The sequence below is a fragment of the Tinamus guttatus genome, unplaced genomic scaffold (genome assembly GCF_059628265.1).
Source record: "Tinamus guttatus ecotype Peru unplaced genomic scaffold, ASM5962826v1 Tinamus_guttatus_pri_ptg000667l, whole genome shotgun sequence".
NCBI lineage: Eukaryota > Metazoa > Chordata > Aves > Tinamiformes > Tinamidae > Tinamus > Tinamus guttatus.
This window is the reverse complement of record NW_028289201.1, coordinates 9,440-29,389: the sequence shown is the minus strand read 5'-3', so window position 1 is coordinate 29,389 and position 19,950 is coordinate 9,440. Positions and strand designations below refer to the sequence as shown.

Genomic DNA, 19,950 nt, shown 5'->3' with positions numbered 1-19,950 from the left:
GCCTACCTGAAGCCCCCCTCCCTCTCCTTCCCAGCTCTGGATCTGGTGGTAGCTCTTCTATATGCGGTGTTTCCTCCAACTCTGAACCCCCTCATCTACAGCATGAGGAACAAGGAGCTCAAGGACGCAGTGAGGAAACTGGTTACCTGGGTCCAGTGTCAGCAACAATAACCCTGCCATGCACAACCACTCACCAGTTACACACTGTCTGGCATCAAGGCTTTAGGCTGTTCCTCCCTTCCTTCCTTTGCTTTTCTCTCTTCTACTATTACTCATTTTCTCCCTTTCTCTTTTTTTTTTCTTCTGATGTATTCACATAAAAAATAAGTGAATATACAAATAGTGAGTACCAATTCTTCTCACTTGTACCTTCTCCAGAGACTGTGTTGAAGCAGGAAGCCAGGCTTCCCCCTTCACCAGCAGAGAGGGGCAACCTCAGAGCCCGCTGGTCAGAGCTCCCCCAGGTGTCATGTCCCTCAGTGCAGTGAGGAGAGTTTCCCTGTGCAGTGTCTCTTCCTGCTCTGGCACCAAGGGAGCTCCGGGGAACAGAGTTTGGCTCAGACGAGTACAGATGGGGTGAGACCATGGGTCCCCTGTCCATTGGGAGAGCTCAGCTGCTCCAGGCGCAGTCAGCATGTCATCTCACAACCCTCTCCTGCAAGGGTGACAGCCACGTGTCACCATGGGCTGATCCTTTCCCTCTACAGAGCTCCAACTTGTGGGAGAGGGGGAACATTGGAGAGGAGGGGACTCAGGCAGCAGCTTGTGAGGACAGACCCTGTGCTTCACAGCGTCATCCCCACAGTGACAGCAGCCTTCCTGTGGGGACGGCAGCTTTCCTGGAGACACGTCCCAGCAGAGCAACAGGGCTCTTTCTTTTGAGAGTCGCTCTCTTCATTTCCATGTTGTCCTTCCATGCTCTATTCTGTGGATATGGTCCAGCATCTCCAATATCCTGAGGGTCACAGGGTTGTGTTTCCATGTGCATGTGTCCTAAAACAACAGGCAGGAGGAGTCCTTGGGCTCCCTTACACCACAGCTGGACTCCAGAATAACATTTCCATAATAAAAGGGGATCTGCCCTGTGATCAGCTTAAATCTGGCCCTCCTTCAGAAACTGGAGTCAAAATATATGCCCAAGGGTGTGCAACCCCAAAAGGGCCTGCTCTTCTGCTTGTGAACTCCATGAGATCCAAGCGATGAGCTCAGCATTCCCAGGTGATCTGTTAGCCTGAATCCAGGGTTCATTGCTCAGTGACCAGGGGACATGGGCAATGGGCTCTGCATTGCCTGTGCCAGGCTGCCCCACACGTGACAGTGCTGGTGAGAGATGCTTTGGAGGGGCATCCAAACCCCCAGGGGAGCTCCAGGGGCAGCGAGTGCAGCTTTACTGAACCAGGGAGATTCACAGTGCAATGACCAGAAGGGAGAGCACTAAACCCAGGTGCACACAGGGAAAGGAGGGCTCTGCAATCCCGGAACAGAGAGTGGGGAGCCAGGAGGCCCAGGGAAGGGGCACTGGAGGGTACCGTCCATCAGCACAGACCTGAGCCAGCAGAATCAGCAGTGCTGATCCCTGTCCAGCTGGCTCTGCTTCATGCACTGGCCAACGTGGCCCTTAGCCCCATAGCAGGGCTGCTCCACATGGGAGCTGGGAGCTGAGAGTGCTGGCAGGGCAGGCAGGGGAGGTACCCCCTGAGAAGAGGTGACATCCCACGGTGCCAGGACAAGAGGAGCAGAGCAGCTTTGGGGATGTTAACGGGGGTCACACAATCTAGTGATGGCCACACAGGACTGGAAGGCATCAAGCAGCCCAGGTTTGTGGGGGACATGGACTGGAGACCTCCAGAGGTCGCTCCTCACAACTGCTCTGCAACTCAATGACTTCTTTTGCCTCATCCCCTGATCCAGAAGCATTGGAAGTTCATTCTGCATGAAGATCCTGGTGCTCCTATTCTCGAGCTGGCATACCAGAAGCCTGGAGACCGGCCCCCACAAAGACATCTCCTGTCCAGTGCCAAAGTTGTGCAGCTGAGGGCCAGGGTCTTTGCCCCAATTCCCCTGTCCTCCTCCTGCTTCCAGCACCACAAATGCTGTGCCCATGTCAAACCCTCCAGCCTCTAGACTGCCCCAGGGCCTGAGGCAGCTCCAGCTCCTCCAGGGCTGCGCTGCAGCCGTTCAGGATTGGGCTGGGGTGGGGCTGGCACTATCAGGGTGGGCACTATCTGCCACGCTGGGGCTGGCGCTGGTCACAGCTTTTCCCTGGGAGCTCCCTGCGGAGCCGCTCCAGGGGATCCTCCCCCTCTGCCCTGGCAGCAGCACCAGCGCTCAGGGTGCCGGGGTGGGAGTGCACAGAGGGCAGGAGGGGACGGGCTGCCATGGGGGAGCATCGAGACCTGCTCTGTGCATGCAGGGATGGAGAGGGGAAACGCAGAGCTCGGCTGGAGCTCTGGAAAGAGCAAGGGGAGGGGAGGGCAACGCAGAGGCCTCCTGCCAGCACATCCAGAGCACAAAGAAGGAGGGAGGGAAATGGGGGCTGCTGCTCAGCGGGGTCAGGTCTGAGGCAACCCAGGAGCCGGTCCCTGCCCACCCCAGGCTGTGCCCCACACAGGGCTCCGCAGGCAGCTGGGCTGCAGGACCTGCTGGGCTCTGCTGCACAAGAGAGCTCGTGCAAGCCTGGCCTGTTCCTCTCCCTTGGGATATGGGGACCTGCAGGAGGATGGAGCTGGCTATGGACTGCCCCACAGCTGGCTGAGGACTCAGTTGTGTGACAGTACAAATGGGACCTCCTTGGAAGAATCCCATGGGCTAGAGCTCTAGAAGGAAGGGGGCCCAAGGAAGCTGGTTAGTTTTCAAGCGGCACTTCCTCCACACCCAGCAACCGTGCATGCCTGTGTGTAAGGAGTCAGGCAGAGGGGGCAGGAGACCTGCGTGGATGAGCAAGGAGCTTGTGGCAATGCTCAAGCAGAAGGCAACGGTATACAGAATGTGGAAAAAAGGACAGGTCCCCTGGGAGAAATACAGGAACGTAGTCAGAGGATGCAGAGATGCCACAAGGAAAGCTAAGGCATTGTTGGAACGCCATCTGGCAAGGGACGTTAAAAATAACAAGAAAAACATCTTCAAATATGTTAACAGGAAAAGGAAGATCAGGGAAAACGTGGGTCCGCTGGTGAATGGGATGGGCACCCTGGTTACAAATAACACAGAAAAAGCAGAGTTGCTGAATGCCTTCTTTGCTTCGGTGTTTACCAAGGGCAGCCCTTTAGAGCCCCAGGCCCTAGGGACAAGAGAAGAAGCCGGGGGAGAGGAAGACTTGCCCTGGGAAGAGGAAGATTGGGTCAGAGAGCACCTAAGGAAACTCGATACCCACAAATCCATGGGCCCTGATGGGATGCACCCCAGAGTGCTGCGTGAGCTGGCAGAGGTCATAGCTAAGCTGCTCTCCATCATCTTTGAAAGATCCTGGAGAACGGGGGAGGTGCCAGAAGACTGGAAGAAGGCCAATGTCATGCCAGTCTTCAAAAAAGGCAAGAAGGAGGACCCAGGCAACTACAGGCCAGCGAGCCTCACCTCCGTCCCCAGAAAAGTGATGGAATGGGGCATACTGGCCGTTGTCTCTGGGCACAAGGAGGACAAGAAGGTGCTCAAGAGCAGTCAGCATGGATTCACCAAGGGGAAATCCTGCTTGACTAACCTGATAGCCTTCTATGATGAAATGACCAGCTGGATAGATGAGGGGAGAGCGGTGGATGTCGTCTATCTTGACTTCACCAGGGCTTTTGACACTGTCCCTCACAACATCCTCCTGGGCAAGCTCCGGAAGTGTGGGATAGATGAGTGCACAGTGAGGTGGATTAGGAACTGACTGGACGGCAGAGCTCAGAGGGGGGTGATCAGCGGTGCAGAGTCTAGTTGGAGGCCTGTAGCTAGCGGGGTCCCCCAGGGGTCAGTCCTTGTTCCAGTCCTGTTCAATTTATTCATCAATGACCTGGATGAAGGCACAGAGTGCTCCCTCAGCAAGTTTGCTGATGATACCAAACTGGGAGGAGTAGCTGATACCCCAGAGGGCTGTGCTGCCATCCAGAGGGACCTGGACAGACTGGACAACTGGGCGGTGAAAAACCTCATGCAATTCAACAAGGCCAAGTGCAAGGTTCTGCACCTGGGGAGGAATAATCCCAGACACAAGTACAGGCTGGGGACTGACCTTCTGGAGAGCAGTTCTGCAGAGCGGGACCTGGGTGTCATGGTGGACGACAAGTTGACCATGAGGCAGCAGTGTGCCCTCGTGGCCAAGAAGGCCAATGGGATCCTGGGGTGCATTAAGAAGAGCGTCTCCAGCAGGTCGAGGGAGGTAATCCTGCCGCTCTACTCAGCCCTGGTGAGGCCACATCTGGAGTATTGTGTCCAGTTCTGGGCTCCACAGTATAAGAGGGATGTGGAGATGCTGGAGAGAGTCCAGCACATGGCTACAAGGATGATGAGGGGCCTGGAACATCTGCCCTATGAGGAGAGGCTGAGGGAGCTGGGCCTGTTCAGCCTGGAGAAGAGAAGGCTGAGAGGGGATCTAATCAGTGTCTATAAGTACCTAAAGGGAGGGAGTGAGGAGGATGGTGCTGGTCTCTTTTCACTGGTGCCCACCAACAGAATTAGAGCTAATGGCCACAAACTGAAACATCAAAAGTCTAACAGGAACTTAAGGAAAAAATTTTTAACAGTGAAGGTGACAGAGCGCTGGAACAGGCTGCCCAGAGAGTTTGTGGAGTCTCCTCTGGAGATCTTCAAAACCCGCTTGGATGCAGTCCTGTGCCACGTGCTCTAGGTGACCTCGCGTGTGCAGAGGGGTTGGACTAGATGACCTCCAGAGGTCCCTTCCAACCTTAAGGATTCTATGATTCTATGATTCTTTGTCCCCCTTCACTTTAAGGTATTCAGGTTCAGGACTGCTAGGCAGGGACTCCCATATAGCCTTCATTTTTCATTTGCATATACCTTTTATGATACACAAGCATGTGGTGCATGCTAAGTGGGCCTGCTGCACACAGGGCTGCATTAGGAAGTGCCTGGACACTCAGGCGAGTGCAGTTCTAAGCCCCCATGACTCAGCCCTGTTGTGGCCACGTGTAGAATTGTGTGTCCCACTGCGGTACACACAGTGCTGCAGCAATGAGGAGGAACAGGAGAGGCTCCATAGGGGATCTGCAGAGATGGGCTTCGAGACCTAAAACACATGGCCTGTGTGGAGAAGCTGAGGGACCTGGGTTTCTTCAGCCTGGTGAGGTGCTACAGCTAAGGCAAATATAACACTGGCCTGTGACTGCTAGAAGGGTGGTTTCAGAGACGATGGAGCCTATTCTGACAATGGGAAGGAGCATGAGAAGTTGAAAGAGCCACCATCAGCAGCTTGAAATGTACAGACTGCACTTCAGGAAAACAAGATATTTCACTTCAAGGGTAGTTCTGTGGGGTAAGAGATCATGCAGAAGGTATCTAGGATCATCCCATGCCTCTGTTTCAAAGAACAGTGAACAAGACCTAGAGACATCATTTGAGATGGAGAGATCCTGGGCTGAGAGCAAGGTGGGAAGCAGTTTGGATGTCTACAGGCTGCAGGCAAACAGGCACAGAAATAGCAAAGTGTAGCAGAGCCCGAGGAGGAGATGGCCAAGGGCATTGCCATGGCCAAAAGCCTCCAAAAGAACTAGGACTATATCACCTGTGCTATGGCTGGTGTGTCTGATATTGAGGATTGGGAGAGGAAACTTCTTGCTCATGGCCACAAGGTCTCCTTGCCTGCTTTCCCCCAGGGACACAAGGTGTGCTGCCCTTGGCCTTGAACACCCCCACCCACGCACTGACCCAGCAGGAGACCCAGGCAAAGCATGGTGGAAAGGACCCCCCTACTCAGAGTGTGGACACCTGTGCTTGGCCAAGGTACTCGAAAAACACATGAAGAGTTAACCTGGCATCAGAGCAACCTGCACTTTGTCTTTGCTTATCTGCAATCAGGGCCTCCAACTTTCTGCTCTACTCAGCCCCTAGGGAGACTTAGCTGCTATTGGTCCTCAAGAGGACCAGTTAACTCTCCAAGAAAGTTGGCCATTTGCTTCTGACTGGAACTGCTGGAGAGATTTCCTCAATCTCCTCCTGGAGGTTCTCAACCTCCTGGAGGTTCATAGACTCAGCACCAAATACTCCCAGGGCTCATTAAAATGAAAAAAAAAATATGTAAGGATATGTCATATTTTTCTGCAATCTTAAATTCTTGTGTGGCTAATCGGAAAGCAATGTATTGAAATGAGGTAGATTTCAATGAGCACATGAAAAAGAAGGATGGCTGCTTTTCAGCTTTCTTTTTTCATTCTGTTTTCAGAAGAAATCCGACCACATTCTCCAGTTCCTACAGTGTCTCCCAATGAAGTCTGCACATGTGGGAAAAGCAGTGTTTTTGAGAGGAGACCTGTATGGACAACCTTCCTGTTCACATCCCCAGCCCTGACATTTCTCTCCTCAGCCACTGGGGACTTGAATAGCTCTGGTTCAAATCTAACCTTTTTCTGCTCCAGGCTGGAGCTGAATGTTACAGCTGTTGCAGTTCATCCAGTGTCCTATGAGATAAAAAATCTAATCACCTGTATGACAAGCATAAGCTTCATCCTCTGCCCTAAGATACAGAATGCAATCCTGATCACCATGTTGAGTCCAAATTGCCTCCAGGGAGGTTCCCAGTCTACAAGGAATAACCTTCCTTGAGATGTTTTTGACAGATAGATAGAACAACCTGCATAGAAACACTCTAAAACAGCTAGCTGAAGAAGTAACTACACTCCTGAAAGGCAAGGCAAGATTGAAATTCTGCACTTGCTCAAAGGAGCAACTGGAGAGTTGAGAGATATCTGAACAATAAAGAGAAATCATAGAATCATAGAATCATTGTCGTTGGAAAACACCTTCAACATCGAGTCCAATCGTAAAACCTTCAACACCATACCTGTTAAACCATGTCCCTAAGTGCCTCATCTACACATTTCTTAAATACTGCCCCACCACTTCTTCAGACAGCCTGTTCCAATGCTTGATTACTCTTTCTGTGTAGAATTTTCTCCTAAAACCTATCCTGAACCTCCCCTGGCACAATTTGAGGCCTTCTCCTCTTGTCCTATTTTCACATACTGGAGAAGAGATCAGCCCTGCCTCACTACAATCTCCTTTAAGGCAGATGTAAAGAGTAATAAGGTCACCCCTGACCTTCCTCTTCTCCACACTAAATAACCCCAACTCCCTCAGGCGCTCCTTATAAGGTCTGTGCTCCAGTCTCTTTACCAGCTTTGTTCCTCTTCTTTGGACTCGCTCCAGCACCTCCATGTCTTCCTTGTAGTGAGAGGCCCCAAACAGAACACAGGATTCGAGGTGCGGCCTCACCAATGCTGAGTACAGGGGGATGATCGCTTCCCTGGTCCTGCTGGCTACACTGTTCCTGATACAAGTCAGGATCCAGCACCTGGCCTTGTTGAAACTCACACAGTTGGACACAGCCTATTGATCCAGACTGTCCAGATCCTCCCCTAGAGCCTTCCTGCCCTCCAGTTGATCAAATGTTCCTTTGAGCTTGGTGTTGTCTGCAAACTTGCTGAAGGTGCACTCAATCCCCTTATCCCTTATTCAGATCATTGACAAAGATATTAAAGAGGACTCGACCCAACATTGACCCTGAGGGAACCCCGCTCGTGACCAGTCACCAGCTGGATTTAACACCATTCACCACCACTCTCTGGGCCTGGCCGTCTTCTCCGTTTTTCTCCTGGCAAAGAGTGCACCTGTCTAAGCCATGAGCTGCCAGCTTCTCCAGGAGAATGCAGTGGAAGGCTGTGTCAAGAACCTTCCTAAAGTCTACTGAGACCATGTCCACAGCCTTTCCCTCATCCATTAGGCAGGTCACCTGGTCTGAGGAGACCAAGCTGGTCAGGCAGGACCTGCTTTTCATGAACCCATATTGTTCCAGCCTGAGTCCCTGCTTATCAAGCACATGCTGTATGATGGCCCTCAATATGATCTGCTCCATAACTTTTCCCAATACCAAGGTCACGCTGACAGGCCTGTAGTTTCCCTGGATCCTCCATCTTGCCAACATTGGCAAGTCTCTAGCCATTTGGGACCTCCCCTGTTGACCAGGACTGTTGACAGGTGATGGAGAGTGGCTTGACAAGCACCTCCGCCAGCACCCTCAGAACCTTTGGGTGGATGCCATCTGGACCCATGGATGGACGTGTGAGTGTCCAAGTGGAGTACCAGGTCACTGACTGTTTCCTCCTGATTTATGGGGGAGTTGCTCTGCTCTACACAGGTGTCTTCTAGCTCAGGGGGCAAGCACCTTGAGGAGAACTGATCTTGTTGTTAAAGACTGAGGCAAACTAGGCGTGAAGTTCCTCAGACTTAGCCTCATCCTTTGTGATCCCCATCCTCATCCCTATTGCATGCAATTGTCAGGGATTGCAGCTGGTCTGTGAAATCCCTGGCTCCCTTAGCAGAGAACGTTAACCTTGAAAAGATTAGAGTGTATCTATGAGATAGGGAGTTCACACGGAGACAGCAGAAAGGTATTAACAAGTGTAAGGAGGTTTTGGCCACGGAGCAGAATCTCGTCAAGCTAAGAATCGTCCAGTCATAACTCTGTCACTAGCTACTGTCCTTTGTAGTCCTCACCAATAAGCAGCAGCCATTGCGAGGAAAGCTCGGTATAAATAATGTACCTAGAAAACGTAGTTTGCATTGCATCTATCCCAGTTGTTTGGTTTTTGGCCACCACGATTGCGACAACTGGTGACCCCAACGTGATAATAAGATTCATAGAATCATAGAATGCTCAAGGTTGGAGGGACCTCTAGAGGTCATCTAGTCCAACCCCACTGCACATGCAGGATCACCTAGAGCACGTGGCACAGGACTGCATCCAAGTGGGTTTTGAAGATCTCCAGAAAAGGAGACTCCACAAACTCTCTGGGCGGCCTATTCCAGCGTTCTGTCACCCTCACTGTTAAAATTTTTTTCCTTAAGTTCATGTGGAACTTTTGGTGCTTCAGTTTGTGGCCATTGCCTCTAGTTCTGTCGGTGGCCACCAGTGAAAAGAGGCCAGCACTCACTGCCTCCCTTGAGGTACTTATAGACACTGCTCAGATCCCCTCTCAGCCTTCTCTTCTCCAGGCTGAACAGCCCCAGCTCCCTCAGCCTCTCCTCATAGGGCAGATGTTCCAGGCCCCTCATCATCCTTGTAGCCATGTGCTGGACTCTCTCCAGCATCTCCAAATCCCTCTTATACTGTGAAGCCCAGAACTGGACACAATACTCCAGATGTGGCCTCACCAGGGCTGAGTAGAGGGGCAGGATCCCCTCCTTCGACCTGCTGGAGATGCTCTTCTTAATGCACCCCAGGATCCCATTGGCCTTCTTGGCCAGAAGAGCACACTGCTGCCTCATGGTCAACTTGTCATCCACCATGACACCCAGGTCCCTCTCTGCAGAGCTGCTCTCCAGAAGGTCATTCCCCAGCCTGTACTGGTGTCTGGGGTTATTCCTCCCCAGGTGCAGAACCTTGCACTTGGCCTTGTTGAATTGCATGAGGTTTTTCACCGCCCAGTTGCCCAATCTGACCAAGTCTCTTGGACGGCAGCGCAGCCCTCTGGGGTGTCACCTAGTCCTCCCAGTTTGGTATCATCAGCAAACTTGCTGAGGGAGCACTCTGTGACTTCATCCAGGTCATTGATGAATAAATTGAACAGGACTGGAACAAGGACTGACCCCTGGGGGACCCCGCTAGCCTCAGGCCTCCAACTAGACTCAGTACCACTGATCACCACCCTCTGAGCTCTGTCGTCCAGCCAGTTCCTAATCCACCTCACTGTGCACTCATCTATCCCACACTTCCGGAGCTTGCCCAGATGGATGTTGTGAGGGACGGTGTCAAAAGCCTTGGTGAAGTTGAGATAGACGACATCCACCGCTCTCCCCTCATTTATCCAGCTGGTCATTTCATCATAGAAGGCTATCAATCAGATTAGTCAAGCAGGATTTCCCCTTGGTGAATCCATGCTGACTACTTTTGAGCATCTTCTTGTCCTCCATGTGCCTGGAGACAACAGCCAGTATGAGCCGTTCCATCACTTTTCCGGGGATGGAGGTGAGGCTGACTGGCCTGTAGTTGCCTGGGTCCTCCTTCTTGCCTTTTTTGAAAACTGGCGGGACATTGGCATTCTTCCAGTCTTCTGGCACCTCCCCCATTCTCCAGCATCTTCCAAAGATGATGGAGAGCAGCTTAGATATGACCTCTGCCAGTTCACGCAGCACTCTGGGGTGCATCCCATCAGGGCCCATGGATCTGTGGGTATCGAGGTTCCTTAGGTGCCCTAACAGCAGGATCTTCATGCAGAATGAACTTCCAATGCTTCTGGATCAGGGGATGAGGCAAAAGAAGTCATTGAGTTGCAGAGCAGTTGTGGTGAGGAGCAACCTCTGGAGGTCTCCAGTCCATGTCCCCCACAAACCTGGGCTGCTTGGAGGCTTCCGGTCCTGTGTGGCCATCACTAGACTGTGTGACCCCCGTTAACATCCCCAAAGCTGCTCTGCTCCTCTTGTCCTGGCACCGTGGGATGTCACCTGTTCTCAGGGGGTACCTCCCTTGCCTGCCCTGCCAGCACTCTCAGCTCCCAGCTCCCACGTGGAGCAGCCCTGCTGTGGGGCTAAGGGCCACGCTGGCCAGTGCATGGATCAGAGCCAGCTGGACAGGGATCAGCACAGCTGATTCTGCTGGCTCAGGTCTGTGCTGATGGACGGTACCCTCCAGTGCCCCTTCCCTGGGCCTCCTGGGTCCCCATGCTCTGTTCCGGGATTGCAGAGCCCTCCTTTCCCTGTGTGCACCTGGGTTTAGTGCTCTCCCTTCTGGTCACTGCACTGTGAATCCCCCTGGTTCAGTAAAGCTGCACTCGCTGCCCCTGGAGCTCCCCTGGGGGTTTGGATGCCCCTCCAGAAGCATCTCTCACCAGCACAGTCACGTGTGGGGCAGCCTGGCACAGGCAATGCAGAGCCCATTGCCCATGTCCCCTGGTCACTGAGTGATGAACCCTGGATTCAGGCTAACAGATCACCTGGGAATGCTGAGCTCATCGCTTGGATCTCATGGAGTTCACAAGCAGAAGAGCAGGCCCTTTTGGGGTTGCACACCCTTGGGCATATATTTTGACTCCAGTTTCTGAAGGAGGGACAGATTTAAGCGGATCACAGGGCAGATCGTCCTTTATTATGGAAATGTTATTCTGGAGTCCAGCTGTGGTGTAAGGGAGCCCAAGGACTCATCCTGCCTGTTGTTCTAGGACACATGCACATGGAAACACAAGCCTGTGACCCTCAGGATATGGGAGATGCTGGACCATATCCACAGAAAAGAACATGCAAGGACAGCATAGAAATGAAGAGAGCGACTCTCAAAAGAAAGAGCCCTGTTGCTCTGCTGGGACATGTCTACAGGAAAGCTGGTGCCCCCACAGGAAGGCTGCTGTCACTGTGGGGATGATGCTGTCAAGCACGGGGTCTGTCCTCACAAGCTGCTGCCTGAGTCCCCTCCTCTCCAATGTTCCCCCTCTCCCACAAGTTGGAGCTCTGTAGAGGGAAAGGATCAGCCCACGGTGACACGTGGCTGTCACCCTTGCAGGAGAGGGTTGTGAGATGACATGCTGACTGTGCCTGGAGCAGCTGAGCTCTCCCAATGGACAGGGGACCCATGGTCTCACCCCATCTGTACTCGTCTGAGCCAAACTCTGTTCCCCAGAGCTCCCTTGGTGCCAGAGCAGGAAGAGACACTTCACAGGGAAACTCTCCTCACTGCACTGAGGGACATGACACCTGGGGGAGCTCTGACCAGCGGGCTCTGAGGTTGCCCCTCTCTGCTGGTGAAGGGGAAAGCCTGGCTTCCTGCTTCAACACAGTCTCTGGAGAAGATACAAATGAGAGGAATTGGTACTCACTATTGGTATACTCACTTATTTATTTTTTATGTGAATGCATCAGAAGAAACAAAAAAGAAAGAGAAAAGGAGAAAGAGTGGAAGAGAGAAAAGGAGAAAGAGTGGAAGAGAGAAAAGGGAGGAGAGGAGAGGAGAGGAGAGGAGAGGAATACGGAACAGCATAAAGCCTTGATACCAGACAGCCTGTAATTGGTGAGTGGTTGCACAAGAGGGGGTTATTATTGCTGACACTGGACCCTTGTTACAAGTTTCCTCACTGCGTCCTTGAGCTCCTTGTTCCTCAGGCTGTAGATGAGGGGGTTCAGAGTTGGAGGCACTACCGCATATAGAAGAGCCATCACCAGATCCAGAGCTGGGGAGGAGATGCAGGGGGGCTTCAGGTAGGCAAAAAATGAAGTGCTGACAAACAGGGAGACCACGGCGAGGTGTGGGAGGCACATGGAAAAGGCTTTGTGCCGGCCCTGCTCAGAGGGGATCCTCAGCACAACTGTGAAGATCTGAACGTAGGATACCACAATGAAAATGAAACATCCAATGCATAAAGAGGCACTTAGACCAAGAAGCCCAACTTCTCTGAGGTAGGAGTCTGAGCAGGAGAGCTTGAGGATCGGGGGTATCTCACAGAAGAACTGCTCCACCACATTGCCTTGGCAGAGCGGCAGGGAAAATGTGTTCCCAGTATGTAACACAGCACAGAGAAATCCGCTGCCACAGGCAGCTGCTGCCATTTTGACACAAGCTCTGCTGTCCAGGAGGGTCCCATAGTGCAGGGGTCTGCAGATGGCAACATAGCGGTCATAGGCTATGACTGTCAGAAGAGAATACTCAGCTGATATGAAAAGAGTACAACGTAAGACCTGCCCAACACATCCCATGTAGGAAATGGCCCTGTTGTCCATCAGGGAATTGTGCATGGATTTGGGGAGAGCGGTGGAGATGGAGCCAAGGTTGAGGAGGGAGAGGTTGAGGAGGAAGAAGTACATGGGGGTGTGGAGGTGGTGGTCACAGGCTACGGCTGTGATGATGAGGCCGTTGGCCAGGAGGGCAGCCAGGTAGATGCCCAGGAAAAGTGAGAAGTGCAAGAGCTGCAGCTCCCTCCTGTTTGTGAACAGCAGGAGGAGGAACTCTTTCAGGGAGCTGCTATTGGATGTCTGCTCCATGGGATACAGGAAATCTGTCCAAAGAAAAAAAGACAGTGACAACTTATAAGAATTTTCTCTGAGAAAGCTATATAAAAATGCTTCACCTGCCCGCGACCACCAGCCCCTAGTAGTGAAGAGAAAATTATTTTGTCCTTCTCGGAATGACCTTTTTCAGCTCCTGAGCCTCAGCTACTGCTGACTTTTCTGTAAGGAACAGGGGCCTGTCCCACTCTAAGCCCATGGTATGTCACAACGGGTGTGAGAGGACATCCACCTTTAACAGGAAAGATCCCGTAGTATCCCTGCATATAATTCTAAAGTTGTTCTGCTGAAGAAGAGAGGCTTAGCATTGATTTTTTTTACAGTTATTTTGTTTGGTAATTTTCAATTCTGCTATTACATCTGGTGAGGGTTCTTTAGAGGCACATATGCTTTTATTGCTGCAAGCATGAACATTAAACAGAGCACAGAGGGAAATGGGCTCTCTGCTGCTTAGTGCAGAGCGAGGTGTGCTGTTGAGTCCATCTGCCATCTGCTGGTTTCAAATCACCGATCTGACTCTGTTCTCCCTCTTAGCTCGAGGTGGAGATGTGATGGAGAGAACAGGACACTGCTCCTGACTTGGATAATCACACCAAAAAGACAACACTTTCCTCAGCCCCTCCAAGCCACATTGCCCAGCACCCTGGGGTGAGAACAGGCCCTGGACACCTCACCCCTAATCAGACACCTCCATAGCACTCAGGGTGGCCGTCTGTATTTGCGTGTGAAGACCCAGCTGAGTGCAAGAACAAGGGCAGAAAGGGGAGATAGAGAAATGAGGAGAGACACTGCGACTCTGCTGCCAAGGGAGGACAGCGGGACAGAGCAGCACCGTCCCCAGGTTGCACCTCCTAGACAGTGTGTCCTCCCAGGACAGTGGTTCTCAGCCCCTGTGCCTTGCAGTGAGAAACAGACATGTGGCAGGAGAGGGGCAGCTCTGCTGTTCTGGAAATCTGCCTGCAGAAGAGGTGAAAGATGCCCTAGAGCCCTTCCCCTTGAGAGCGGAGTGAGACTAAGCACAATGAGAATGATGGGAGCTGAAAAGGGGATATTGCTGCTGTCTACAGGTGAAAAGGCATGTTCAGGAAGGAATGTTCAGGGATCCTTGCAGACCTATTGATCCCTCGGAGCAGAACTTGCAGAACTCTCCTTCAGGCATTTAAACCTAAAACTTCCCCTTTGATTGGTGATTTTCCAAAGATACAAACCAAAATCTGGCCCTCTGAAGATTGCCTTACCCTTTCATAGAAGCTCGCCATGAGTGTGCTCTTGAAAAGCCCCTTCCAAATATGTTGTGTGGGTGAGGCTGAGCTGTGAGCAGCCCTGACCCCACGCAGCAGCCTCTCAGCAGGAGAATGAACCTGCCCGGGTGGGATCTCTCCTCTCATGCAGAGCTTCTCCCTGCAGCGCCCTGTCAGGCTGAGTGCTGACCTCCTAGTTGGCTGAATCACTGCCCTGGGCAAACGGCACCCTGGGGTGCAGGGACACTGCTCTCAATTACAGCCCTGCACAGATTGGTGTGCACACCCAGCTTCACATCCCTGCAGCTTCCCTGGGAGGAGGGAGCAGGATGCCCTGTCCCTGTGATGCTGCGGCAGGGAATCCCTGCTCTGCACTGGAGAAGCCAGGAGAGAGACGCTAAGAACACTTTCAGTAAGGGCATGGACTGTGTGCTGAAGACCCCTCCAGAAACTCAGCAGAATTGCCCTGCAGCCAGAGACTTACCGTGTCAAGAGGCTGTGAAGACTTCTCCCACAACAAGCTCTCCTCTGTCCTCCCACTCCACGCTGCCTTTCACTCCTCTGACTTCGCTCCTGTCCGCAGCAGCAGGCAGTGCTTGCAGCTAGACTCTAGAGATATAGACTCTTCAGGAACTGGGACATAAAAGGACTGTGTATTCCACCTCCCCCACACACACACATATGCAGGTCCTCTTTTCCTGAACGCTCTTTCAAGAGATCATCACCTACACTGAGGTGGAGCCAACGAAACCTAGCTGCACTGGTGGTGGTGGTAGCTAATCTTGCCGCATCTCTCCCACTTGCTTGTTCATCTTTCTTTTTCCCTTCTTCTTCTCTCTGTCCTATTGCGGTTATAAGAATAAAGCTTACAAGGTTGTATGGCATTTGACCCCGCTTGTGTCTTAATCTCACTCTTGGGATCATATCGAAATCTCCCCTGACAGTGGATCAGGACACTTAGGTGTCTGCCATGCAGGGCTGTGCACATGTCACTTTGCTGTGATTTATGCCCTATTATAGCCTGTGGTTATATCCGGAGAGACAGCTCACCCTCCTCATGATGGGATCCTTTGTCTGCTCAGCTGCATGGGCCTGTAGGCTCCATGGAAATATCTGACCAAGTTGGACTCAGGTGCTCTAAATGCACATGTGTGGTTCCATTTCAGGTGGCCAAGGATACCCTCCTTGCCCCTATGGCCACCAGCTGATGCTTGGGAAAGATGTACATCTCTTGGGCTTGTTCTAAGAGAACTTGTAGACTCTTGCATGTGCCTTGGACCATCCCTGGCACATCAGGCATCACAACATGTCATTATCCAAGCAGCCAACTCCTACCTTCTATCTCTACTGATTAGGGACAAGGGTTTAAACAAGGGACGACCGTGCAGATACATCTTTTGCACTCACATACACATACTCACATGCACATACTTACGCAAAAGGAATCCCATGTCCTGTGGGTCTGTGGTGTGCATAGGAGGGACACGAATGCCCCTCCAGCCTGAAAGCTTCTGGAGAGTCATGGCTCCTGTCTGCACCCCATCGTGGTCAGTCCTACTCTGCAGGACTTGATTTGGCCTCAGAAGAGAGTGTGTGCAGACAGAAGATGATCCACGATAGTGTGTGGGGGCTGACACCAGGGTAGAACCTGGGTCAGATGGACTGAGACAAGAAGCTCAAGCTTCTCCTTTCCACCTTCAGGCAGGAGGTGACACAGCCAGGGGTGCTCCTGAGGGTGACACAAGAGAGGGAACACTGGGAGCTGCAGAGCTTGGAACCTACCATCTGCTTTGGGTCTAGGAGACCTGGCAGGCGGTGCCGCTGGCTGCAGCCCCTGAGAGACCCACCCCCCCAGCCCCACTAGCAGCACCGAGTCCCCTTCCACAATGACAGGAGCTTCTGGAGTGTCCTGGCTCCCATCTACACCCCATTCCTGCCCTGGCCCAGCTCGGCTGCCCTGCATGCGGCCCCTTGTGCAGGCACCGTCCAGCACCCAGTGTGAGCAAGGGCAGGGAAACATCTGCACAGCAGGGTTCCCATGAGAGCCCTCAGTGCCCCTTCCCCTAGCACTGCCTGCCCAGCAGCCTCCCACCAGGCCCCAGCCCCTGCGCACTCCTGCTGCTGTCCTTCTGGGCTTAGTAGAAGGACGTGCTGAGGGCTCTGCTGGGCTCTGGGCCCACAGGGAGCCCAGGCAGGGTGGCCATCCCCCCCACACATGTGCTGTGCCCAGCAGGCACACGGAGCTGGGCACATCCAAACAGGAGTCCTCACAGGACCGTGGGGAATGGGCAGTGCTGGGAATGGCTGCTGCGAGGAGCTGGGGCTGGGACTGGGAGGAGTTTCTGAGGCCGGCCTTGCCTCTCTCTTCCTTCCAAAACAATAGAAAAGTAGTCTGGGCTCGATCTTTCTTCTAACAGACCCTACTTGAAGGTCCCCTTGGCAGGAGGATGGTCTGCTGGTCCAGTAGACAGTGCCAGTATCATCTGTGAATGCTCCCTGCCAGTCCTGCAGAGGAGCCAGGAGAGGGCTCATCCTCCCAGGGCTCACAGCTGCACACACAGACCTCCATCTCGGCATGGACCTTCTCAGAATGTGACCTCTGGAGCAATGGGCAGCAGGCAGAGTGGGGGAGATTGTCTCAGGGATGTGTGCTGGGGGCAGGTCCTCAGAGACAGCAGCAAAGTGATGTCTCTCCTGGGCCCTGCTTCCTTCAGTGCAGGTCCCTGAAAGGGGTCTCAGCCTTACATTTGGTGCCACCCTTCAGGAGGGTTGATGCCCCTATGAGCTGGGAGGATGGGCAGCATTGATCCTTCTTCATTTGCTTCCCAGGCCAGGTGGTAGTGCGGCACAGAAGGGTTGTCTGGCTCTGCACCAGGAGCTTGCTGTAGTGCACCCACACTCTGAGTATTGTCTTGCAGTCAATATCAGCATTTTTCTCTCCAAGACCCCTTCACGTCCAGTTCCACCTCCTTCTCATTTCAGACAATCCCTCCTCTGATTCTGTTGCTTGTTGCCATCATTCCCTCCCTTGTTCTCCCCATAAGACTCTGAGCTCACAGTGCTGCTTCACAGAGTAAATGGGCAGTTGAGCACACAGGGGCCAGGAGGTGTCTCCACTATTGCTATTCTGCTTAGGGAGGGAAGCAGTCTCAACCAAAGTGGGTTTGTGGCCTCGATTCCCTCCAGGAGTCTGCAGATATGTCAGGTGATGGAAGGAACTATGGCCATTTCTGAGGGCACTAGTTGTATCCAGGTGCACCTCTACATTCTGCTCCTGGGATTTCCGAGACTGTGACTCTCCAGTCTCCCTTCTCTGTGCCAGCTGGATCCTCCCTGCGTCTCCTGATATTGCAGAGCTCTGCCTTGCTCCCTTGCTTTAGTGCGATACCTTCAGGTGTCTCCACCTTGAAGGACCTCTCCCCTTGTGAGCGTCAACTCCCTGCTCTCCTGGCATCTTCATCTTCCCCTCCAGAAAGACAGGAATCTGACACTGTGCTTTAACATGTGGTGCAGCCATGTAAATGCAGCACCCTTCAACCTCTACACTATTCCTGGACACTGATAAGAGCTTCCCAAATCCACTCCATCTCTGAAGAGATCATTACAAAATGATGGCTTTTTGATGCTGAACACATGGAGAAAGCTGCTCAGCAGGCCCTTTCTGCATGCAGTTTTTTGGGCCTATTATTGACATGAGCTTTGGAGGAAGCTCAGCCTTCAGGCAGTGCACTGGACAGAACCTTTTTTATTACACAGGAGCCAGTGAGTGAGCCCGATCTGATCCAGCCTTCGACACAATTTAATGTGTCAGGTGAAACAAAGCAGTCTCAGAAAAAGTCCCCTGAATCCAAGAACTTGTGTAGCAACATGATAACCTTTATTACTGCTAATGAAAGCCACAATAAAAATAACACAAAGAAACAGTGCTCAGTGCAGTTGGGATACAGAAGGAGTATGTGTGGAGAGAAATGGCAATTTTACCAGTGCTGAAAAATGTCCATGAAATCGCTTTTCTGAGGGCATCCTTGATGTCCTTATTCCTCATGCTGTAGATGAGGGGGTTCACTACTGGAGGCAACACTGTGTACAGAACAGCCAGCACCAGATCCAGATTTGGGGAGGAGGTGGAGGGGGGCTTCAGATAGGCCAAAAATGCCATGCTAACAAACAGGGAGACCACAGCCAGGTGCGGGAGACACATCGAAAAGGCTTTGTGCCGGCCCTGCTCAGAGGGGATCCTCAGCACAACTCTGAAGATCTGCACATAGGACACCACGATGAAAATGAAGCACACGAACATTAAACAGGCAGTAAACACAAGAAGCCAAACTTCCCTGAGGTAGGAGTCTGAGCAGGAGAGCTTGAGGATCTGGGGGATCTCACAGAAGAACTGCTCCACCACATTGCCTTGGCAGAGGGGTATGGAAAATGTGTTCCCAGTCTGCAGAAGAGCATGGAGAAAACTAGTGCTCCAGGCAGCTGCCACCATTTTGACACAAGCTCTGCTGCTCATGAGGGTCCTGTAGTGTAGGGGTTTGCAGATGGCAACGTAGCGGTCATAGGCCATGACTGTGAGGAGAGAATACTCTGCTGAAAGCAAGAATGCAACCAGAAAGACCTGGGCAGTGCATCCTGAGTAGGAAATGGCTCTGTTGTCCCAGAGAGAATTGGTCATGGATTTGGGGACAGTGATTGAGATGCAGCCAAGGTCGAGGAGGGAGAGGTTGAGGAGGAAGAAGTGCATGGGGGTGTGGAGGTGGTGGTCACAGGCTACGGCTGTGATGATGAGGCCGTTGGCCAGGAGGGCAGCCAGGTAGATGCCCAGGAAGAGCGAGAAGTGCAAAAGCTGCAGCTCCCGCCTGTCTGCAAATGGCAGGAGGTGGAACTCATTGAAGGAGCTGCTGTTGGACATTCTTCTGTCTCCAGGCTTTGTAGACTGTTCAAAGAAGAAAAGATAGTGACATGTTACGAGAGGTTTTTCAAGTAGAAAAGCTAACAAATGTTCCAGTTCTAATACACGTCACACATTGCATCTCTTTACCGAGAGGATCTTTGTGCAGCTCCTTGCTTGAGCTCCAATTTGGGGTGACTGAGTGTGTGATGTGAGGAGCAGGAACATCTTCCTGTGGGTTCCAGGGATTTCTGTCCTGCTGTGCAGTAGTGGGAAGGGGACAACAAGGGTTGTGAGCTCTGAGAGTCACAATTTCTCAGGTGAAATCTCCTTGGCATCTAGAAGTGATTTTCAGCATTTACACCATGGGTGTCGACAGCACAGTTTGGGGATTTTAGGGGGGATTTGGGGGATATGTTTATTTTCTTTGAGTTGTCCCTCTTGCCCCTGGGGAGTGCTCCTCAAAGGTAGAAGGCCCACACCTCTTTGAGCCACATGATGATCAATCTATATGTTTCCCCAAAAAGAATCCCACCCCTTCTAAGAGCCAACGAGTCCAATTTCAAACCCACAGATCTCTGAGTTCTCTCCCTTTCTCCCAGCACCTGAAGGAATTCT

General features: G+C 52.3%; 1 protein-coding gene across 1 annotated transcript in view; it reads right to left on the bottom strand.

The window, feature by feature from the left end:
- Positions 1-19,353, bottom strand: part of LOC148591933 (olfactory receptor 14A16-like) — a 43,396-nt gene extending 24,043 nt beyond the window's left edge. The window contains exon 1 of the mRNA XM_088536431.1: positions 18,387-19,353. Coding sequence (XP_088392557.1) covers positions 18,387-19,353 — 967 coding nt within the window. The remainder of the gene's footprint in view (positions 1-18,386) is intronic.
- Between the last annotated feature and the right edge of the window lie 597 nt (positions 19,354-19,950).